Raw genomic sequence first — 26,043 nt, 5'->3', positions numbered from 1 at the left:
GTTGGTAATTAGTATGACCCTTTATTTACGTTACATTCAACACATGCAACCTACAGACAAACAGCTTCAACAGACCAGTAGTCCCTCCTTTAGTCCATAGTCTAAATTCATCTGTATATATCCAAAAGAAGCACGAAAAAGATGAAAACAATATATATTATGGTTGCCAACTGCAGCATTAATGGACCACTTGTGTTCAACCATTCTAGTGCTCAAATGTGTTCCTCTGTGGTCCATGTCCACAAGATCATAATCTTGGCAGGTTACGCTATATACTCCTAGATTGTTGTTCCCTCTTAATCTCTGATGAACATTTACTTTTTGGTTATGCATGGTGTTAGGATAGTTATAAACAAGTTTGAGATGTTCCTTGGGAAGAAAATTGGCATAAGATTGAATACCATTAATTAATGGGATTTTAATAAGGTCCTTCTAAATGGAGTGTTGAATGGTGGGAGATGGGGGTTTAAAATGACTGCCTTTGGCTTTGCTAAGTGCTTTGTCCAAGAACCAGGCCAGGTAAACCAACTTCGTTAGTTGGAATTTAATGAAGTCAATATCTTGGGACAAGAATTGGGGTCAATAAATCCTAAAAGCCCTCGGAAAAAGACCACTTCTTTGATGTTGTATAGGTGATGGTAGAAAAAATTAAGGCAGCTACATGGATGGGTTGGATTCCTGAATACCATTAAAAATATACTAACACAAATTCTTTTTATTAAAATGTACAAAACAGGAATCTGGGAACTTTCTTTCCAATTTGGTTTGAATTTAGGGGTCAACTGATTCAGTTTATCAAAGAAAATCCTAAATACCCTCCACCTGTTGTTCCATACTAAAAATATGTCAACATACCAGTACCAAAACTTCCCAGGTGGTTTGATGGTTGGTAATAATTTTGAAATATTCCATTCATAATTTGGCCAAAATGGGCAAAAAATTGAAACCCATAATGCAACCATACTTTTGCCTGTAAATATCAATGCAGAATAAAAACATGCTGGAGGATACACACAAATATACTATGGTGAAATTTTTGGTAACTGGAAGTAGGAATTTGTCTTTAAGGATCTGCAGTTTGGGTTTCAAAAAGGACAAAACATCCTCAACACTGATATTGGTGAACAGAGACACTATATCCAAACTGAGTATCCTGACATTTTGTACATTTTCATTTTTCAATCTGGGAATAAAATCTATTATAAAATCTACATGTGTGAATTCTAAAAAATTCCCATAAAAGGTGACAATAAGTCTACAAGCTATTTAGAAAATTTGCTTGTATAGGAGCCCCAGTTTGAGATAATTGGCTTCAAAGAGAAACTTTCTTTATGTAACTTGGTGAGACCATAAAAAATAGGAGCAATGAGGTTTAGTAACTTTTGTTACTAATCAGCAAACAACAACTGACTCACCTCCCATTTTCCTCCAGTGTCTTTAACTATCTCCAATCCTCTGTCCATCATCCTTATATCAACTTTCCATACAACCCCACTCTCACTGAACACCCATGGTGACATAACACAGCCATGGTGCAACCCAATCCTAACACATACTCTACTATGAAAAAAAAAATTATTTCCTGTAACAGCTTTCCCTCAATCCCATATATCTGCAATACCTCCTACAGTGCCTTCTTGTCTACCATGTCATAAACTTTCTCCAAATCCATAAAGGTTCACACTATTTCTTACCAATTACTCCCTCTGTTCCTCTTCTAATCCTCTCTCATTTAACATTGTCCCCTATGCCTTTCCAACCATGCTCAACAAAGTAATCCCTCTAAAACATTCACACACAAACATACACACATGTCCAGCTCTGATATATGTGTGTGTATATATATATATATATATATATATATACATATATCAGAGCTGGGCGTGTTCCTAGGTGCATCCCTTGGTGTCCTGACACATATATAGTCAGGACAACAAGGAGGGACACCTAGAAATGTGCACAGCTCTGATATATATGTCTATATATATATATATATATATATATATATATATATATATATATATATAGTATCTCCAATATCTAAACCTCACCATTATGACATGATTTATATGTATCCTTTTCCATTTTTATGACTTCAGAAAAAAAAAAAAAAATTGTACTGGAGTGGAACAGTGGACAGGAGAGGGTGGGTTTATGGATTTTTACCACACATATCCAAATACTTCCTAAATCTGAACATTCTGTGACCCAATTAATTTCATATGGGAGGGATTACTATGTGTGAGATTCACCACAGTCTTGAATCATGTGTCGGACTCATGATTGACAGTATTACCCTCCTGGATGAGATGAGAGCTGACTGCTCACTATGGCAGTGTGTGTGTATACACAAACACACACACATAGTGTGTGCAAACACCAAACAAAAATTTAAGAATAAACTAGATGCTGCAAGATACAAAGACGGGCACAACAAGCTTAGCTCCCCTTCCCATATAATACAACTAGGTAGTAAATACACACACACACACACACACACATATATATATTTATGTCTTTGTTGTTTTTTGGGCTACTGTATATGCTCGCGTATAGTTCGCACCACTAGTTTGTGGTTGTCAAAGTGGTTATTTGTGGTTGACCCGCGGATAGGTTGCACTATAATCTGGCAATTTACAAGACCCATTCAAACATAAAAATCATTAGATATCTACCTTTATTTCAAAACTTTACTCATTTACTCACAAAACTTTAACCACTTCCATACGGTGATGCCTACGTAGGCATCATGAGGAGCAAGTGGGTATGCGATGATGCCGACGTCGGCGTCTTGATTATATTCATTGTAGTCGTACCTACGTAACCTCCATTCTCTCTAAACTGGCTTCATCATATTTTCTATGGTTATCAAAATTCACGGGTGAAAGAGAATGAACAATTGAGCACTGACTTTATTTTTTATAATGCGATTATTATGACGCAACATCGCACGTCGGGCAGCTAATGCTGCCAGACGTGCGATGTGCCCCGGAGTGAAGAGGTTAATATAAGAACACATGTAGACTGTCCGACTGTTACCTATGCGCATAATGCAAACTTACATAAACAACGATTGCATTTCTAAAACTATAATCGTAAACAAATGCACTTATGTAAAAAAGTTATAGTCAACTTGACAAAAAAAAATCAATAGAATTTAACTGCCAACTAGACACTATACAACAGTATATACGAAAGAGTTGGAAAAGAGAATATTTTACAATTTTATTTTAATTGATATATGATTTTCTAGCAGCAATAGTTCAGTCTAAAGCAGCGCGTCAGTAGGAACTTTTGATATATATATATATTTTATGCATACATAAGGCTTGAAAACCTTTTCGATGCATATTGTGCAAACACTATGTTGAAATCGCCAATTGTTGCGACTTCGTAGACAGAGTACTGCTGTCCCTCATTAATTTCAAGTGGATAGGTTGCACCCCTGATTTTGGCAAAATATTTAGTTAAAAAAAGTGCGATCTATATGCAAGTATATACGGTACCTCCCTTTTCACGGGGAAAAAGCCTTTGGTATACGTGTGTGTGTGTGTGTGTGTGTGTGTGTGTATATATATATATATATATATATATATATATATATATATATATATATATATATAATATATATATATATATATATATATATATATATATATACTATATAAACACACACACATATATATGTACATACAAATACATATAGATGTACAGAGACACATACAAATATGCATATACATATATATACAAACTACATAATTTTGTGCTGCTATCCATCCTGTGTTATATGTTTCTTTCGGTCAATCTTAGGTACAATGATATCATCCATTTTTTCTCGCTTTTTCTGGCCTTTAAGTGTGTTTCCTACATTCTCTGTACAGTCACACCATGGTGTGATTGAACGGTTGCATTCTAATATCACATTCAGGATAGTTACTTCTGCTCCTTCCACTGTAATCTGCAAGAATACCAATTCGTTATTAGATAATGTAAGGAAATTAACAATGTAAGCAGCTACAATGCTCATGATAGTTTTCAAGCATGTAAAAACAATCACATATATATTTCAATGAGGAGCAAAATTACAAATAGCCACAGCATTTAATTTACAAAAAATTGTTGGATACACACAGAATAATGTGGGACTCATAACATTAATACACAACATCATATCCTTCTCCAACAAAACAGAAGAAACTAAATAAACACTAATGGACAACTCAAATGAAATTGGTCCTGCTATGCTGTTCCTACCTGTGGGTACACTGTGAGACCAGAAGAGGAGGCTATACCAGTGAACTTCACATAATTGGTACCCTTGTCACTCAATTCCAATTATCTCCCCCTCTGGTATACCTCTTCTTTCACATAAGATCAATACCCCAGCAGCTGCTTTCCCACTCCCCATATTAGCTGGTGACACAGAAACTAAACCAGGCCCATACATATGCCCTACATGTACAAAACCTACAAACTATATTTGTATTTCTATTGAATGCAACACATACTATTCCTAGTTCTACCAGGGCAAGCACAACACTTTCAGACACAAATCAATGCATAAAGAACTTAAGCTGCAACCATCACACAACAACACATGTACCCAAAATCACATCAACGCAAAAACACACTTTAAACATAGTACATTCAGTAAGTTTGTTGCCCCTGGTCTCTCTTGCAGAAGACCAGAAAGCCTTTGGGTGGGAGTGACCATAAAGTCACTCAGGGAAGATGTATTGTTGTTGTTGTCTGGATATTGTTAGTGTGGGGCAATGTAATATGAGGTGTCTTGTGTCTTCTGTAATTCACCATGGTTTTGGATCACATGTTGGACTTGTGATCAACAGCTATTACCTTCCTGGATGAGAGCTCAGAGCTCATACAAGTAGTGGTCAACTTATGATCTATGTGACTTACAAATGATCGACTTTATGACCACAACCACGACTGTCATGTCTAGCCACTCAAATACTATGACGCCTATGTAGGTGTCATGAGCCACAAGTTGCATTTACCTAGTTGTATCTTACGAGAAGGGGAGCTATGTTTGTGATGTCCCATCTTTGTATCTCGCAGTGTCTAGTTTGCTCTTAAATTCATGTACAGTTTTTGCACACACTATTGGTTCATCCAGTTTGTTCCAGACATCCACCGTTCTGTGTGGAAAACTGGTTTTTTTTTTTAAGGTCTCTTCTATAAATGTCCTTTTTGAGTTTCTTTTCATTTCCCCTTTGAATATCCCACTTAAAAAGTTAGTGCCTCTGTCACTTTGTACTTCCCGAGGCATACCCATCTTACTAAAATAAGACATTAAGGGCTTGGTGATTGTCCTGGCCTTTATGTTTGGAAGGGGTATCACTTCAGCATACTGTGTGGATTGGCAAATTATGGTAATGAGAAAGGACTTCCCAGACTTAGTCTTTGGGAGAGGTCCTACACAATCAATCATTATTCTACTGAAAGGTTCCTCAATGATAGGAACTTGGCACATGGGTACTTTCTTGGGTGTGTCATTTGGCTTCCTAGTCACTTGACACATGACACAACACCTAACCACTCTCTTGATATCTTCTGACAATCGAGGCCAAAAGAAATGTGTCAAGATTAAAATTCTAGTCTTGGTAACTCCAAGGTGGGCACATGCAGTTGTATGAGCTAGCTTCACAATCTTCTCCCTAATCTTCTGTGGAACTACGGTTTGGGTAGCAGCATCACCTCCTATCTTTTCTGGTGCCTTATATTTTCTCATAAGCACACCATTTTCCATGATGAACTTGGACTTGCTGTATTTCTCTTCTTCCTGCTCCTCCTCCTCAGCTGCTTGGTGCACCTCCTCCAGCTCCAGGTTCTCCTGCTGTAATTTGATGAGTTCTTCCCTATCTATGGCATTCTCAAAGATTATTTCATCTGCTTGGGCATCACCTGCCTGGTTTCCTCCTGCATCTTCTACTGCTACCTGCTTCTTTTCCTTTCCAAGTCCATCTTGTGAAACTTTTGGCACCTTATTTGCAACAGATGCTTCAAACAGGGGGTTCACGTTGTTATCACATTGTTCATCTTCCTCTTGTGCTTTCTTGGCCTGGGCTCTGGTGATGATCACCACTGGGTCCGCCATATCAGCTTCGTCTGTGTGTGTCTGTCTGGTTATGGAGTCATCTACCATCTTGAGTCTAACCTGGACTATCTCACCTATATCACTTCCAAGGAGGACATCTATTCCTTTCACTGGAAGTTCCGCTACTCCTACTTCAACGCTCGCCTTCTGACCATCTATTTCAAGTACTACCTTAGCTATGGGTGCTAATGTCATCACTCCTCTGGCTAATCACTTGGTGAACTGACCTATGTGCCTATTTTCTAATCTTGGTATCACATCTGGCCTCACAATGGTGTGGAATGCCCGTGTCTTGCAGAGCCTTGACTGCATACTTCCTTTCACTCCCCTTTATTCTTATCTTGGCATCTTTCTGTGTAGATATCTAGAGATAGGCAATTTGTGAGCCTTCTTCACACAAAAATAAAGGAGTGAGTATATTGTATGGAGTTGGGCAGATAGTGATAGAATAGTTTATATTGGGATACATTGGCACCTGTGCTGGACACTGGTGTCATGCGGCTGTGGTATAAGAAGACGTGCAGGTATTTTGGGCTCTCTCTGACTCGCGCACTCACAATCTGTTCCCACCCAACTTTACTGTATGTTAAGAGGCTACCTTTTTGTAAGTATGTAAAAATAAACAAGTGTTGTACACACCCACTTTTGATATCCAAGAAGCTGAATAATATCCATAAAAAGAGGGCAAAGTATCGCCTGGCCTTTGAATTGTAGGAACTGTTCAAATCATGACCATAGATTCGAAGCATCAACTTGAATGTAAGGGCTAGTTTGTGACACTACTCTCCCCTACTCCCACCCTATCCAGACAACACAAAATCTCTTCCCTGTGTAATTTATATGCTGAACCAATGACCGCAGGTTTCCTGCAGGAGACATGGTAACAGGTAATATATATAATTTGGCTGATAACACACTGCTTAAACAAAACTTTACCTTCATATATATTCCCCTTCCAGGCATAGGCATTATACATCTTTCATACTTATACTCAATTCTTACCTCTCTTTTACTTTGAATATGGTATCGAGTAGTGGATAGCCCAGTCTGACGATCTCTTTTCCTCGTTATTTCTTGTTGGTTGTAGCATTTGATCATATCTCTTTTTCTTATTCTCCTGTCATGAATGTGTCTGCAAAAGATGTGCGTTGCAAGTATTCAATTGACAGTTTATTCAAAGGTTCAACAAGAGAAAGAAACAACTAGTAATGTGTAACATAATTATCATTGTATATCTTCCTAATTGAACTAGTCCAAATACAGGAAGCCATTCAGGAAAACAGGACCTTACCTGAAAGTGTTTTTAGTACTAGAAGTGAGATTTCCAGGTCGAGTGATACTTAATTGTGCTTCTTTGAGTCTTGCATAAAACTCGTCATCTTCCAGGCCCCATCCCCAGTATTTATTACTTAGGCCATCTACTTTGTGAAAATGCACCCTAAGGAAGAAAAATGTGCTCAATGACATATATGGAACAGCAAATCAAAAAGGGACAATAAAGCTACCCATTTTTAAAAACATTCAACCCCCTCACCTGCATCAGGAGATGCAGCCCTGAGGGGCTGACACTTGGTCTCCAAAATGGGCCCAAGATTTCTCCATCAACTTCAATAGTATTTATCACACTTTTCAAACATGGGGAGCTGACATCTGTCAATTGCTCTCTTTTTTCCTACCACTTTCATCCAGTGATATAGAAACACTCCCACATGGATAAAACAATAGTGTGTGTAAAAACTCTACACGAATTTAAGAGCAAACTAGACACTGCGGGATACAAAGGCGGGACACCATGAGCATAGCTCCCCTTCCCGTAAGATACAACTGTTTTAGGGATGGAATGGGTGGGAATGGTTTTTATGCCTTTGTTTTTTGGCTACCTCCCTTGTAAGGGGGAAAAAGCCTTTGGTACATGTATGTATGTAAATACAACTAGATAAAATACATTGATACAACACAGACAGATGTCCAAAGTTTCTTTCCAGAGAGATCTGTGAGAAGTTATGAGGACCGCTGCCAGCCACTGTGGGGTTGCTGGTTTTCCACTCAGTGAAACCTGAGGCAACAAGTGACCAATTGTACAAAGGAAAAAATATAACATATTGAAATGTAACATTTGTCTTAAACTTCATTCCACAATAATGCCAAGTTTATGATCATACCTATAACCTTGGATTCATCAATATTTCAATGATTTTCAACTCATTAACCACCTGCGCTCATTCCCAGTGCACTCATCCTTTCCACAATGGCATGGCACATAAACCATATGAGAAGAGATTAAAACCAGTGGGTCTACCAACTTTGAAAGATCCAAGAGAACAAGGTGATATGATTATAGTATTCAGGTCACTAAATGAAATAGACTACAGTGACAGAAGAGATCTCTTGATTAGGGGTAGGAAGGCTTTAAGAGGTCATGTAAACTTATTAAGGAAGACTACATGTTTAACCACTTCAGTACGGGACTTAAATCTCGCGGGCAGCAGCCAATGCCAGCCGTATGACGTGTCGTAATAATACTCGCATCATAAAATATAGTCACCGCTTATATCGATCATTCTCTCTTTCACCCGCGAATTTTGAAAACCACAGAGAATGGGATTCAGGGCACATTTGGGAGAATGTAAAAACACAGGGGCGACTACAATAAATATAATCAAGACGCCGATATGGCAGCGTCGCGAATCCACTTGCTCCTCATGACGCCTACGTGTGCGGCACCGTATGGAAGGGGTTAAAGGATGTGAAGTAATACATTTTTCCATTAGAAGCATAAGTACTTGGAATAGTTTAGTTGATAGAACCCAAGTTGGAAGAATACATGAATTCAAATCTAAATATGATAACTGGATATCAAGAATATAGATTATGTTGGAACTGTACATAAATTTGAGGCTATGATAGATTGGAAAATAGGAGACAGAACCCAAAGAGCATTGCTTCTTTCTTGTATACAGATTGACCTCTCATTAACAGACTAAACGGGGGGGTAATGGTGTCTGTTGATGTGAATAATCCGTTGATTTGAAGTGGGTTTTGGGTGGCATAGTGATTGCATAGCACTAAACAACAGCACCAAAAACACAGCGAAAACTCCGCAAACACAGCTAATTAACGTCCGTTAATGAGAGGTCAACTGTAGTAAAATCAAGTAAATGCAAAGACTACACTTCATTTCCTTCTCAGCATTTCCTTCCTGGTAAGAGCTTTGTTAACCTATTAACTCAAAGAAAGTGCAAAGTATCTCAAAACAAGTATCTGGAATCAAAAGATGACATAATGGAATCTCCCAAGGAGCAACACTTTCATCTGCACTATTTAACATCTTTACAAGTGATCTCCCCAAACCAAATCCAATGTAACACTTAAAAAGCTTGCTAATGCAGATAACCTAAATAACCCAGCACAGAAACTTAAAAGAGCTCTGTTAAGAACATCCAAACATAATTAGACAACTGGAACAGTGGCAATGACAAAATATAATTGAAGCTTCCCCACAGAAATCATCAGTGACAATGCCAACCCCAGACAACTATGAATCAAAGACACACCCAAAAGTAAAACTGAAAGGTCAATTCTTTCTATTAGAAAAGAACCCTAAAATATTGGGCCTCACTTCTTATATTTGTCCTCCATCCCACAAATAAAGGACCTAAAAGTGAAACTCAACAAGAAATTAAATATTCAAATATCAGTAGTGCATATTTTTGGTTGTATATGGATGATGTTGTGATGCATGAGGTGGAATGGGTGGGGGCATGGGGGGTGAGGTAGTATGTGTGAGAAAAATTTGACGCAGCCCAAAGGGATTTCTCCCCCTCTTCTCCTTTTATGCATGGGGGGACGGAGAGGGGGGGGTCGCTGATTTAATGAAGCAGCCTTGCTGTGGATGTGCTGTGACTTGTGACACTGCCTCTGACCCAGGGCAGTGGACAAGGTGCAGGGATGATCTGTCATCCAGGAGGTGCTAAAATGAGAGGGAGAGTGGAGGGGAGTGGAGTGTATCTAGGGATGGAATGGGTGGGAATGATTTTATGCCTTTTTCTTTTTGGCTACCTCCCTTGAAAGGGGGAAAAGGCCTTGGTATATGTATGTATGTATATTTTGGTCAGCAGAATGAAACTGATCACAAATTACAAAGAGTCTGTTTGAACCACATTTGACTGTGCCTCCTCTGAAAAAAAAATAATAATAATAAATAAAAAATAAATAAATAAATAGATAATAATAATAATAATAAAAAATAAATGAATAAATATATTTCCCCCACATCAGCATTTGCCTTCAAACTGGTGTACTTAAGGTTTTCTTTTTGTAGTGGCCTTAGGCAGGCATTTAATTTTCATACCTTCTGTCACTTTAAAATAAATAGATTGAAAAAAATACATATATGTATTTCAATTTCTTCTTGAAACATATGTCACCAATAACCATACCAATACTTTAGGGAAGAGGCCAAATGCAGAGTATGGGAGTCCAGTATATTTTGACGTTTCACCCAGCAGGGCTTCTTCAGAATGTCAAAATATACTGGACTCCCATACTCTGCGTTTGGCCTCTTCCCTAAAGTGCTGTTACAGTCGTTGCTGCTTTTACTCAACCATACCAATAGCAGCACATATGATCACACATCCACCCTAGACATTCCAAAATCACTTGTCATTCATTCAAAGTATTCATTACACACTTTTGCATTGATATCCCCAAATACCATGACTTTCTCTCTTATTTCAAATAATTTAACATATTCATCTTGCCCCAAGCAGAAATGCTCCCTCTACTTCCTAATGACAGTATATTAAAATAAGAACTGGAAAGAGAGCATTACCTACCTCTGAACAAGAAGAATACCACCAATGAATGTTGGGTAGTGGTACCTTGGGTGCAGGTGAGGTGCTGCTACATGAAAAGGTCCCTCACTAGGAAATTCATACACAAGCTCCTTATTTAAGGGAAGTAAATCAACATCATGCATTGCAACATAATCAAATGTGGGGGATGATTCCAGGAAACCAACATTTAACAAGGAAGCTCTATTGAAGCGAAGATTATCAACCTGAGAAAGAAAAGGATTTGGAATGAGTAACATAAAGTAATAACTATTAAAACTCTAGATCATGATTACCACTTTCCATAACTAAAAGTTTGTGATACTTGAGCATGACAGCTTAACCATAACAAACAATTTAACTTTGTATGAAAAATTAATTATGGTGTATTCCATGTACTATAAACCAGTTTCAAATTTCTAGTTAAACATCAAACCCTGCAAGTTAATAATGCCAAATTATCAAATAATCACATTCTTATATACCTCCAAAAACATACATTTTCTTACTTCAAATCAAGGTAATGAGAGGCAGAAAAAAGAAATTTAATTGTGTTTGAGATAAAGTGGGGGTTGGTTTGACAGTGAGAAATGAGGTGAGGAGAAGAGCAGGGGCAGAAAGGGAGCTGGCAGATTAGGTTAATGAAACATTAATGGAATGGCTTGGGCACATGGAAAGAATGAGTGAAGAAAGATTAGCAAATGGAGTGTGGAAAGCAGATGTAGATGGGGTGAACTTGAGGAGATGACCACGGATGAGATGGATAGATGGAGTGAAAGATGCTTTGAGCAAGAAGGGAATACCTGTTTAACAGGGAAGGGAGAAGGTAGAGGATAGGGGTGGGTGGAGAATATTTGTGTATGGATGATATTTTGACAAAGACTGAATGGATTTCAATCCCCATCTTCTCTATATTTTGCATGAGGAGACAAGGAGGGAAGGTTACAGTGTAAATGAACTGTGGATCTGCTGTGTCTTGCAGCACTGTTTCTGATCTGTGCAGCAGACAGGAGACAGGGATGACCCTTCATCCATGAGGAATTAAGATCAGTGGGAAACAATAGGTGTTGGATGGGTGGGAGTGGGTGCAAGCTTTGGGTGGCTACCTCCCTTATTAGGGGGAAGAGGCCCTCAGTATAAATATCTATCTATTTAATATAATTTTTTCAATTTATTTATCTTTTCCCACCCCTACACACTACTTAATATAACAAAAAGTCCTACTTCAAATTTCATCGACTAGAAACCCACAGTGGATGGTAATGGTCCCCAGACCCTTCCACAGATCTATCAGAGAGGAAACTTTGGATTTTTTTAATACACTTTGTGAGATTCTTCCTATTTCACTGCCTGAAAGTGGTATGAAAAGGGGAGCAGTCACCAATTGTTAATGCTCCTTATGTAAAAAGATGAAGGAAATATGGCTGAAGACGATAGAGATATTGGGTTTGGTCTGGAGACCTCTAGATGAAGGTGAAGTGGCTGACAGATTTGGAAAATGGCCAGAGATGATTCTCTCTGCCACCCATCTTGCAGGACCATCACTAATAAGTTCCTGTCATGTTAAACATGTATATAACAACACTGCCTTTACATAGAATTTTTTTATATATCAATCTTCCAAATCTAAGTTTATGGATATCATGGGGAAGAACTGGGTTGTAACTGTCTGTATCCATGTTTCAGTAAATACTTTACAGATATAAATATTTACCTGATTGATGACAAATATGTGGTGGTTCTTTTTTTGTCTATTAAGAAACTCTGAGATGTGAGGAGCAAATTCTAGTAATTCTTCAAATCGATCCCTGGAAATTTTGAATAATCTTTTAGAATACATAAATTTACATATGTGAATATATATATATATATATATATATATATATATATATATATATATATACATATATATATACAGTATATATATATATATATATATATATACATACATATATATATATATATATATATACAGTATATTTATATATATATATATATATACACACACACAATGGTCAACAAAAGTAGTGCCTGCCCCCTCCACCCACACAAAAGAAATGTCAATAATCAGTTAAAATAAAGGTAATTAACTCATAACACTTAGTACATTTAATATTTGGTAGGAAGGTCTTTTCTCTTCTTTACCATCTGGAAATGTCTTGGTAGAATAGGATAAAGTTTTTGAAGTGCTGGGGGTTCTGATTGTCCCAGGATTCTAGGACAGTTGCCTGCAGCTTGGGTACAGAGCTGATATCCTTCCTCTGGAGGTCAACCTTGTTGAGGAACCAGAGCATTTCTATTGGGTTTAAATTGGGACTGGTGCCTGGAGGGTCCTTTATAAAAAAGTTCCTGGTAGTCATTAACCCAGTGATGCAGATTTTGCAGTGTGAGCAGGGGTACTGGTCTGCTGGACCACCTTGCCCCCTGTGCAGTCAACAGCCTCTGGTAGATGATCACACAGTAGCTCCAGGTGATTATTCTGATTAAATCTCTTGACAGCCACTTCTTTTGCTGAACACTGAATATATATATATATAGATATATATATATATATATATATATATATATATATATATATATATATATATGAAAAAAATTCAAACACAGGACTCAGGGTAGTAAAACTGTTACTCTGAGTCCAGTGTTTGAAATTTTTCCAATAACATGACTCCTGCACTCCAGCTCTTTACGAACATATACCATATATATATATATATATATATATATATATATATATATATATATATATATATATATATATATATATATATATATATATGGTGAGACATTGTGACAAGTTGAGAAAGGTGGAGGAAATCATGAGTCTAGATCTAAGTTCTGAGTTTATTCCTGGCCGGCTTCGCTTTACACTTTCATATTCCTCTGAAGAGGCATAAAGTAAAACTACTCAGGAATAAACTCAGAACTTAGTTCTAGACCCATGACTTCTTCCATATTTCTCATATATATATATATATATATATATATATATATATATATATATATATATATATATATATATATATATATATATATATAAATATATATAAAGTGTGTGTCAAGTCATTATGCTGGCCGCCCCACACACAACAAAACACAAACACATACCATAAAAATATATTTGTACACTTGCCAAGGTTCTAACATTTGGTGCTGCCTCTCTTATGCTTCACCACATCCTTCAGCCATTTAGGAAGACTCACACAAATTCCTGAGGGTCTGGGGAGGTATATTAATCCATGCCTCACATACAGCTGTCTCGAGCTGTGGAATAAAACTAATATCCTTGCCTATCAAATTTTGCTTCACTATTGACCACAGGTTTTCAATGGTGTTCATACCAAGAAAAAGGCATCTCTTGGGGATCCTCAGGGTGAAACTTCAAGGTCGATGAGGGAGGGGTAAATGTTGTCCAATTGAAGAAAAAGTTCACCAGAAGAGTTTCTTGAACTAATCCAATGAATTCTGGAGGTTGAAGCTTGAAATTTTGACTTTTGATTTTAAAGACACACATATATTTACCTAGTTTACCTAGTTGTATTTTATGGGAATGGGAACTACGCTCATGGTGTCCTGCCTTTATATCTCGCAGTGTCTAGTTTGCTCTTAAATTCATGTATGCTTTTGCACACACTATTGTTTCATCCAGTTTGTTCCAAGTGTCCACCACTCTGTGTGGAACACTGTTTTTCTTCAGATCTCTCCTATAATTATCCTTTTTGTGTTTCTTTTCATATCCTCTTGTGTTTATCTTGTCCCAATTTAGTAAGTCCTTTCTATCAAGTAATTCCATGCCTTCTATGATTCTATAGATGGTTACTATGTCGCATCTCTCTCTTCTTTGTTCTTAGCCAGTCTCTCTTCATATAACAAGTTTAAAAGTGCTGGGGCCATTTTTGTGGTTGATCTCTGAATTCTTTCAATTTTATTTATATTCTTTATGGTACTGAGTGACCATAATATCACAGCATACTTCAGTCTAGGCCTTATTAATGTGACTAATATTTTTCTAATAATTTCTTTGTCCAAATAGGTAAATGCCTCTTTTACTGATCTTAGGAAGTTCTAGGATTCTCCAACAAGTTTGTTTAATGTTTATCAGAGGACAAGTCATTTGAGATAATTACTCCCAGGTCTTTTTCAGATCCCACTTTCTTTACCTCCTTAGTTCCAATTGTATATTGTCCTGATATTCTTTTTTTTTTTTTTTTTTTTTTTTTTACTTTTTCTGAACCCCATTATGCTACATTTATTAATGTTGAAGTCCACTTCCCACTTCTGACTCCATTTCCAAACCTAAAGTCTCTCTGTAGTGATTTGCAGTCCATTTCGGTTTTCACTTTCCCCAACAATTTAGCATCATCTGCAAAGAAGTTCATGTAACATTCCAAATCATCATCCATGTCATTCACATAAATAGCGAACATTACTGAAGCCAATACAGATTCTTTCGGGACTCCACTGATCACCTTCCAACCTGAATATTTATTTCTGAGTACTACTCTCATTTTTCTACCATTCAGGAAATCCTCCATCCAGTTTAGTAGGTTGCCTTGTATCCCTCCTATGTTTTCCAATTTTTTTTTTTTTATTACTTTTATGTGTGCTACTTTGTTGAAGGCTTTTTGTAGGTTTAGGAAAGCACAATCAGCTCATCCATCCCTTTCTTGTATTATATCTATTAGTCTTGAGTAAAAACAGATTAAATTTGTAGCACCTGATCTTCCCTGTCTGAATCCAAATTGTTTCGGGTTTATTATATTTCTTCCAGGTGTTTTACCCATCTATTCTTGATAATTTTCTCACAAATTTTGGCTACAGTGCATGTTAGGAAAACTGGTCTGTAATTAGTTGATTCTTCCTTGTTTCCTCCTTTATATATTGGTACAATGACGACAGGGGAGTCATATGAGACGTACAAAGAAAAGAAAAGAGAAGTAAAGCAAAAGGTAAAGGAGGCAAAGAGGAGAGCAGATGTGAAATGGGGTAGGAGTATGACAGAAAATTTTGAAAGTAATAAAAAGATGTTTTGGAAAGAAATTAAGAGAGGAAGAGGAGGTGAATCAAGTAGGGAAGAAAAGGTAAAAGGTACAGATGGAGAGTTGATAATGGAAGAGATGGCAGTGAGGGGAAGATGGGCAGAATATTTTAGGGAGTTGCTGAATGTGAAGGAGGATAGGGAGGGAAAGATAGCTGCAGTGGGAAATACGAAGAAAATGAGAGTGATGAGTGAGGAGAATGGAGGAGAAATAAGGAAGGATGAGGTGAAGGCAGTTGTAAAGATGATGAAAGCAGGTAAGGCACCTGGTCTGGATGGATGTCATGCAGAATGTCTGAAAAAGGGAGGTTCAGTGATGGTGGACTGGTTGGTGAGATTATTCAATGTTTGCTGGAGAGAGGGTAGAGTACCGGAGGACTGGAGTAGTGCCTGTATAGTTCCTCTTTACAAGGGAAAAGGGGACAAGTGTGAATGTAGTAATTTCAGAGGGATTAGCCTGTTGAGTGTAGTAGGGAAGGCTTATGGGAGAATCTTAATTGAGAGGATTAGGAGAGGAACAGAAGGAGTAATTGGTGAGGAACAGTGTGGATTTAGGACGGGTAGAGGTTGTGTAGATCAGATCTTTGTGGTAAGACAGATATGTGAGAAAGCTATAGGAAAGGGGAAGGATGTTTTTTGGGCTTTTATGGATCTGGAAAAGGCTTATGATAGGGTAGACAGAAAGGCACTGTGGGAGGTTATGCAGATTTATGGGATAGGAGGAAAGCTTTTGGGAGCTGTCAAGAGTTTTTATGTGAGTAGTAGAGCATGTGTTAGGATTGGAAATGGAGAGAGTGAGTGGTTTGAAGTAAAGGTGGGACTTCGTCAAGGATGTGTTATGTCGCCCTGGCTGTTCAACTTATACATGGATGGGGTGGTGCGAGAGGTGAATGCTAGGGTAGTGAGTCAGGGATTGGAGATGGTTAAAGAAAATGGAGAAAAGTGGGAGGTGAGCCAGCTGTTGTTTGCAGACGACACTGCGCTTGTGGCAGGGTCAGAGGAGGGATTGAGGAAGCTGGTGGCAGAGTTTGGGAGAGTATGTGATAGAAGAAAGCTAAAGATAAATGTGGGTAAAAGTAAGGTGATGAGATGTACAAGGGGTGAAAGTGGCAGTAGACTGGAAGTGAACATTAAGGGAGAGCGACTGGAGGAAGTGGATAGTTTTTAGATACTTGGGTGCAAGTGTAGCAGGAAAAGGTGGAGTGAAGGTGGAGGTAGAATGTAGATTGAGAGAAGCGAGTAAATGCCTTGGTGGTTTAAAGAGTGTAATGAGAAATAGACATTTGGGAATGGATGCGAAGAGGAGACTGTATGAAGGAGTGATTGTGCCAACAGCATTGTATGGGGCAGAAACGTGGAACATAAGAGAAGAAGAGAGAAGGAGTTTGAATGTGTTTGAGATGAGGTGTCTGAGAAGTATGGTGGGGGTTACTAGGCTAGATAGAGTGAGAAATGAGGAGGTGAGGAGGAGAACAGGGGTGAAAAAGGATTTGGGAGATAGGGTTGATGAAAGAATATTAGGATGGTTTGGACACATGGAAAGAATGAGTGAAGAAAGACTAGTAAAAGAGGTATGGAAGGCAGATGTGGAGGGAGTGAACATGAGGGGACGTCCTAGGATGAGGTGGATGGATGGGGTGAAGGGGGCTTTGGGGAAGAGGGGAATGTCTGTTGAGGAAGGAAGGGAGAGGACGGAAGACAGAGGTGAGTGGAGAATGGTTGTATATGGATGATGTTGTGACTGCATGAGGAGGAATGGGCGGGGGGGTGGGGGGTGGGGTAGTATGTGTGAGTAAATTTTGACGCAGCCCGAAGGGATTTCTCCCCGTCCTCTCCTTATATGCAAAGGGGGACGGAGAGGGGGGGTCGCCGATTAAATGAAGCGGCCTTGCTGTGGATGTACTGTGTCTTGCGACACTGCTTCTGACCCAGGGCGGTGGGCAGGGTGCAGGGATGACCCGTCATCCAGGAGGTGCTCAGATGAGAGGAAGGGTGGGAGGGGTGTGGAGTGTATTTAGGGATGAATTGGGTGGGAGTGTTTTTATGCCTTTCCCTTTTTGGCTACCTCCCTTGGAAGGGGGAAAAAGCCTTGGTATATGTATGTATGTACAATGTTAGCGTTTTTCCAGTCCTTGGGTATCTTTCCTTCTTTGAGTGAGCAACTTATTATGTTATATATTTTGTCCATTAGTTCTTCTGTGCATTCTTTTATAATCCAATTTGCAATTCTGTCCAGGCTGTGCATTTTCCTAATGTCAAGGTTCGTTAATTGCTCCATTATTTCTTTTGTGTTATTATTTCCCTCATGTGGGGAGATTGCACTTTACTTCCTTCATCCCAACGCTTTACTTTTCCTCTAGTGAAAACAGACTTAAAGTTATTATTTATGACATCAGCCATTTCTATATCTTCTGTGTATTCTGTATTTCCTTGGCATAGTTTCTCCATTTCCTGTTTATTTCTAAGTTTTCCATTCACTTATCTATAGAATAGTTTGGGTCAATCTTTACATTTATCTGTGATGTCTTTTTCATAGTTTCTTTTTTCCTCTCTGTGCGCTTTTACATATTCATTTCTATAGTTTATATATATTTGCCATTTTCCAGGTTTATTATCTTTTCTCCATCTTTTTCAAGCTTTCTCTTCTATCTTTTGCCTCACAGCATCTTCTGTTGAACCAGCATTTAATGTACACCTCTCTCTCGTTTCTGTCTTGGTACATACCAATTCACTCCTTCATTATAGATTTCCATTAAGATCACACATTTCTCTTCCACTTTTGTCTCTTCAATGTAGAATTTTTCCCAATTAGCATTTTGAAAAAAACTCTAAGTTTTCCAAAGTCTATTTTGTTATACATCAATCTTCCTGTTCTGTGCTTTTCATTTTTCTCCATATATATTTCTTCCTTAGTTCAGCCTCTATTAGTATGTGGTCACTCTTTCCAAATGGTGTCTTGTATTGAATTTTATCTACAATTTCAGGTTCTGTTGTAAATATTAAACCCTGTCCCAATGGTTCTTCATCACTTCTGTATCTGGCATTTTCAATGACCCATTATGGCATTGTATGTTTCATGGTCATGTCCAGTAATAGATTTCCCCATAGATTCTCTCCGTACTTCCCTGTCATCTCCTCCCCCAACAGATTTCTCTGCAGTTAAAGTCCCCCATAAGTACCAGGTTACCTCTGTCCATTCGTATCTCATTAATGAATGCCTTGTATCTTCTAACATTTTTGAATGCTCATTCTCTTTCCAAGAGCCTGTTTTTGGGGGGCACATAAATCACCACAAACTATCTATCATGTCGCTGTCTTCGACTTTTATAATGATTATTTCTACATTCTTTTCACCCTCATTAACCTTCATCACATTGAAGTTTTTCTTTGCCACAAACATGACTCCTCCTCCCCGTTTCTTATTTCTGTTTTTAATCCAATAATTGTATAATCTGTGTCAAAACTATTAAGTGATATTGGACCCCTTAATGTCATCTCCACAATTACCATAGTGTCTGGTTTTTCATCTGACAGGTAATCATTTAGTTCATTCAATCCTGAGATTAATCCATCAATGTTAGTATATGCCACTTTTAAGTTTTTTCTTTCTCCATCTTGTTTTTTGTTTTTGTTTTGCCCACTATGATGTACCATTTTCTCAGTGTCATGTCTATGACCCTCCAATAGAACTCCTTGCTTTCAGCCTCCGTTCTCTTCATGTTTTTTTTCCTTAGCTTCACCTTTTAGTATTTTCTCTTTTTCTATTTCCTCAACACTCATTTCTCTTTTTATCCATATCTTTATCCATATCTCTTTGCCAATTTACTTGCTTTTTCTAATATGTCATCTACTACCATAAATGGGACAATATTTTAAGGAAAGAAATCAACCACTAAAGATAAAACTAAGATCACAAATTTGTGATCTTAGTTTTATCTTTAGTGGTCGATTTCTTTCCTTAAAATATTGCCCCATTCTATATACTTCTTCTATATCTTCCTCTACTTCCAGGTCACAACCTTGCATTTCTTTTAGAAATGATATTACTGTTTCTTTTTCTGCTTTTTCTCTCATGTACCTCACCAGACCATGTTTTTCCTTTAGTCCATATACCACAGTACATTTTTTTTTTATTCACTGTACCTCTAACCTAATTTGCCTTTTCTTTAACCACTTCCATACGGTCATGCCTACGTAGGTGTCATGAGGAGCAAGTGGGTATGCGATAATGTCGACGTCGGTGTCTTGATTATATTTATTGTAGTCATACCTACGTAACCTCCATTCTCTCTAAACTGGCTTCATCATATTTTCTATGGTTATCAAAGAGAACGAATGATTGAGCACTAACTTTATTTTTTATAATGCGATTATTATGATGCAACATCGCACGTCAGGCAGCTAATGCTGCCAGACATGCGATGTGCCCCGGAGTGAAGAGGTTAATTACTTGAATGACTGTATCTTTTGCATTTTCCTGCATCTGTTGTCATACTATTTCTTTAAAGGAAATATACACACACATATATGGTGTGTGTGTGTATATATATATATATATATATATATACATATATATATATATATATATATATATATATATATATATATATATATATATATATATATATATATTCATTGTATATATGGGCAGGAGATTTTCTCTCAAGCATGTTTGGTTAAATTGAATGGCAAGATTATTATTGCAGAGTTTTTTATCTGCCTTTTCTTTTTCTCTGAGAACCTTTTTCCCTTCCACGGGAAGTAGTCTTATAATGTCACCATATGACATTGTTTTGTAAGTTACTTTGGGCATGGCTTTACCAAAGTGAAAAACTGGCCAGAACGCGTTTTCACACTACTTAGTGCTTCATCAGTGGCTAGACTGTGAATATCTGATTGAATTTTTGTGTTTATATACTATTAATGTAGGTCTGATATTTCATTTTGAGGCTTCTGATTGGCTAGTGGGCTGGACTGGGACTCCCGAACTATTCTACTTCCTCATTGGTCGGCTGTTGTGTGACGTCATCAGTATTGTACCTTCTGTCAGGGAGCTTAGATCTCCTTACGCTAGGGAGGGCCTCTAAATCCCTAGTTTGTATATTAAGATTGGGAGATGTTTCTTTAATAAAGAGAGCCTCGAGGATAGGTAGTCTTCTATGGTCTTGATTTGTTGCTAGCACTTCTGTGTTTTCTACTAGAGTTTCTTTTTTTAAATTTCTTTTGTGAGCAGAATGATGGTGGTTTTTGGGAGCTCCTGAAGAGAGGTGGTATGATAACCGGCGTGAGAGCTTCATTGTTGTCATGCCAATATAGTTTGAAGGTTGGGATGCACAGTTCCCAAGTTTACAGGTATATATATGACGTGAGTTCTCTGAAGGTCACTTTTACTTTGTCTTATATTATTTTTTAGTAGCAGTTGGGATGTCTTTTTATTTTGATAATATATAATCAGTTGTACTTTAGAGTTTTCTTCTTTAGGTTTAATATTTCTTTTAATAATTTGTTGCATAACCCTTTCATCTTCTTTATAGGCTTTTTTATGGGTAGCATCGAAAATGAAATTTTCGCAAATCTGCAAAAACCTCACATTTGCTGCAGATATATAGACGATATTTTCGTCAAAGCTGAAAATTGCCAACAAATAGACGATCTAAAAGAACGATTAATAGAGACATCTGGTATCAATTTTACAATTGAGCACAGCATAGATGGGTCCCTTCCCTTTTTAGATACATTAGTAAAACAGAGAGATGAAGGCACTTACGACACATCAGTATACATAAAAACATCTAATTCAGGACATTGCCTAAATGGGACTAGCGAATGTCCCCAAAGATACAAAGATTCTACCATCAGTGCCTATATTAGAAGATCTCTTAGTCATTGTAATAATTGGGAAACAGTACATAATGAGTTAGAAAGAGCTTCTCAGACCCTTATAAATAATGGATTCGCCAATAAGGATATAGAGCGAATCACAAAAAGAACTCTAGACAAATGGTACCTGGACAAAAACCACCAGGACAAAAGCCACCCAGACAAAATCCCACAGGACATTAACGCCAAAAACCTGATTAAAATTTACTATACTATAAGTCCTTCTCCACAGCCTATAAAGAAGATGAAAGGGTTATGCAACAAATTATTAAAAGAAATATTAAACCTAAAGAAGAAAACTCTAAAGTACAACTGATTATATATTATCAAAATAAAAAGACATCCCAACTGCTACTAAAAAATAATATAAGACAAAGTAAAAGTGACCTTCAGAGAACTCACGTCATATATATACCTGTAAACTTGGGAACTGTGCATCCCAACCTTCAAACTATATTGGCATGACAACAATGAAGCTCTCACGCCGGTTATCATACCACCTCTCCTCAGGAGCTCCCAAAAACCACCATCATTCTGCTCACAAAAGAAATTTAAAAAAAGAAACTCTAGTAGAAAACACAGAAGTGCTAGCAACAAATCAAGACCATAGAAGACTACCTATCCTCGAGGCTCTCTTTATTAAAGAAACATCTCCCAATCTTAATATACAAACTAGGGATTTAGAGGCCCTCCCTAGCGTAAGGAGATCTAAGCTCCCTGACAGAAGGTACAATACTGATGACGTCACACAACAGCCGACCAATGAGGAAGTAGAATAGTTCGGGAGTCCCAGTCCAGCCCACTAGCCAATCAGAAGCCTCAAAATGAAATATCAGACCTACATTAATAGTATATAAACACAAAAATTCAATCAGATATTCACAGTCTAGCCACTGATGAAGCACTAAGTAGTGTGAAAACGCGTTCTGGCCAGTTTTTCACTTTGGTAAAGCCATGCCCAAAGTAACTTACAAAACAATGTCATATGGTGACATTATAAGACTACTTCCCGTGGAAGGGAAAAAGGTTCTCAGAGAAAAAGAAAAGGCAGATAAAAAACTCTGCAATAATAATCTTGCCATTCAATTTAACCAAAAATATATATATATATAAATATATATATATATATATATATATATATATATATATATATATATATATATATATATATATGTGTGTGTGTGTACACAGACACAAAATCTGTAGATACATATAAACTTATTAAAATCATTATATGCAGCTTATGAAAACTTCATGAATAACATACCTAAAAGGAATCAGAATTGCTAGCTTGTGTGGGTCATCTGGATGATTTTGAGATTTATATAGACCACTGTCTTCATTTGCAACATGACCTGCAGTGTTGTGGCTGAAATCTCCATCTTTTCTACAGTTGCAGTCTTGTAAGAAATTAAAAAAATTAGAACATGATAGGAATAAATCCACTCAACAAATCCAATACGTCAATTATAAATTACAAACAAATATTCTTTACATATGAAATCAAACCCTTATATGAAATAAATTTATAATTACTGTTTTTGAACCATTTACATACCCTGCACATGTAATTATCAATATTCTAATGTTATTTTCAAACACCTATGTGAACAAGCAATGGGCTATCCTGTAAGACATGATGTCAGATTTATCTCCCTTTTGCCCATTTTCAAAAGGATTACAAAGGCGGAGCATGCCGACAGGAGACCTTTTGGTCCATATCTAGGTCAGATGCGAAAAAAATCATAATAATAAAATAATAAATAAAAACTATAATAATGTAAATAACAAATAAAATACATAAATAAATGCATAAGTATAGTTAAATAATAAACAAACAGGTAAATAGTTAATAATAATAAATTGACATATAACTAACAATAAATAAAAATCAGACAGACAAATGATAACAAAACAAAAACAAATAATATAAAATAAATTATAATCGTTACTGCATCTTGCTTAGGTGTTTATCTAAATGATTCTTAAAGCTTCGAACTAAACTACATTGCACTACCTGTGCAGGAAGTTTATTCCATTCATTAACTACATGGTTGGCAAAGTTGTTTCTACCTACTTCCAAAACTGATTAACTCCCTCACCTCCCTTTGAAGGTACAGCCCTGAAGGGATGAACTTAGCCTCAAGATTGAGCTCAAGATCTCTTTCTGCAGGTTGGGAGTCATTTAACTGAAATGCTTTGGACTTTTTTTTTCAGATACTGGAATGGCTGAATATTTTCATCTTTGAATGGGACAGCGAGGTAAAGGAACCATGAAGTGGCTGGTGTTCACTCCAACAGTGAAATACCCACACCAATCAATGGATCTGTTGCCCCTGGTCTCTTCCAGAACACTAGCAGCAGGACTACAAGTCACTTAGGAAAGATATATTGTGTTGCTGTCAGAAGGTTATTTGTGTGGGGTATTGTAGTATGAAGTGTTCTGTGTCCTTGGTGTGGTAGTTGCATATGAAACAATCTAAATCTGTATCCAGGCCTGTTGATACTGTCTTAATGCTGGATGGTGTCCTGAGTATAGGCATGCCAGAGTGGTTCTTGTTAGGTGTGGAAGTTTTTTGTTGTTGTGGATTTTATGTCCAAAGAACTTAGAACTCCAGTAATCATTGCAGCTCTGTGGTATTCTCCAATAAATATAAGTAAATAAATGATCAAACTCTTTTACAACATCTCTAGATACACCAAGTCCATCAGTGTAGTTCTCATCTCTGGATTTTGTAAAATTCAGGAGAGATCAGTTCATGCTCCTGGTTCCAGAGTTATTGGAACCATCACATACTCTGTAGCCATTTCTGTCTATGCCAGTAACAGCACTAAAATTAGCTAAGACATCAAGCATGTTCCATGGCAGACAGGTCAACTATAGTCAAACCTGGCATAACCTACCTCTTCAAGTTCATATCCCTTGACATCAGTGTAGCTTTCATTTCCAGATTTTGCAAAATTCAGAAAGAGATCTGTTAGCTATAGGAACCATTACATACTTTATTGCCATTCCTGTTAATACCAGTAAGAGCACTTAAGTCACCTAAATCACCTGCATGTCCCATGGCTGACATTGGTCAACTATAGTCAAATCTGGCATAGCACACCTCTTCAAGTTTATATCCCTTGCAATAAGAAATATGAAACATGTGTTTCAATCTAATCAGCATAATCTAGATTTGCCCTCTCCCACCCCACCCAGCACATAGTCCAGTAATCTTTAATCCAACAGTCCCAGTTGGTCATGGGATTGTATACACATCAACTACTTTAGCACTAGGGGAAGACAGAAGCCATCTAACATCCTGACATAATATACATACATACAAGGGCTTTTCCCCCTTACAAGGGAGGTAGCCAAAGTCAAAAGACAATATCTACTCCCACCCATTTCACTCCCACTCACCACCCCACCCTTCCTCCCTCTCATCTTGGCTCCTCCTGGATGATGGGTCATCCCTGCATCTTGCCCATTGCCCTGGGTCAGAAGCAATGCACCAAGACACAGTACATCCACAGCAAGGCTGCTGACATACCCTATATAAATGCTACAAAAGCTACTCTTCCATCAAACAGTTTTACAGTGTCACTAATCTTGTTGAAACACAAATGATGATTAACCCCTTCGATATGGTTATGCCTACATAGGTGGCATGAGGAACTACTGGTAATGGGTATATAAGGATGCCGGCATTGGCATCTTGATTATATTTATTTAGTAGTTGTAGCTGAGTGACCCCCATTTACTGTGAACTTGTGTGATCATATTTTCTGTGGTTATTAACATTCAGAGTGAAAGAGAATGAGTAATATAGCTGTAGCTTTATATTTTATAATGTGTGTATTGTGATGCATCATTGTGTGTTTACCTAGTTCTATTTTATGGGAAGAGAGCTATGCTCATAGTGACCTGCTTTTGTATCTTTCCGCATCCAGTTTTTTCTTAAATTCATGTATAGTTTTAGCACTCACTGTTTCCTCATTCAGTTTGTTCAAGATATATCACTCTGTGTGGGAAGCTATTCTTTTTCAGATCTCTTCTGTAACTGCCCGCAAGAATTTGACTCATATTGAAGAGGTTAAAATGTCAATTTGTAATCATGTCAATCATCACAACATCATCCATATACAACCATTTCCCATTCTCCCCTGAGGATAGAAGACATGGGTGAATG

At 37.4% G+C, this 26,043-nt stretch overlaps 1 protein-coding gene across 12 annotated transcripts in view; it reads right to left on the bottom strand.

The window, feature by feature from the left end:
• beta4GalT7 (beta-1,4-galactosyltransferase 7) overlaps positions 1-26,043 on the bottom strand; it is a 74,916-nt gene that overhangs the window by 10,436 nt on the left and 38,437 nt on the right. For 10 of the 12 annotated variants that reach the window (XM_076205294.1, XM_076205314.1, XM_076205311.1 and 7 more), the window contains 6 exons: positions 23,133-23,265; positions 12,662-12,755; positions 10,951-11,174; positions 7,407-7,553; positions 7,118-7,247; positions 3,756-3,958 (listed from right to left, as the gene is read on the bottom strand). In XM_076205294.1, the coding sequence (XP_076061409.1) occupies positions 3,770-3,958; positions 7,118-7,247; positions 7,407-7,553; positions 10,951-11,174; positions 12,662-12,755; positions 23,133-23,265 (917 nt within the window). In that variant the 3' untranslated portion in view covers positions 3,756-3,769. Of the gene's footprint in view, positions 1-3,752; positions 3,959-7,117; positions 7,248-7,406; positions 7,554-10,950; positions 11,175-12,661; positions 12,756-23,132; positions 23,266-26,043 lie in introns of all 12 variants that reach the window. The other 2 variants (XM_076205320.1, XM_076205279.1) reach the window with 2 other exon arrangements.

Source organism: Oratosquilla oratoria, chromosome 2 (genome assembly GCF_046742065.1).
Source record: "Oratosquilla oratoria isolate Oo_2021 chromosome 2, ASM4674206v1, whole genome shotgun sequence".
NCBI classification, from domain to species: Eukaryota; Metazoa; Arthropoda; class Malacostraca; order Stomatopoda; family Squillidae; genus Oratosquilla; species Oratosquilla oratoria.
Note: the sequence above shows the minus strand (reverse complement) of the source record. Positions and strands in the feature narration are given on the sequence as shown.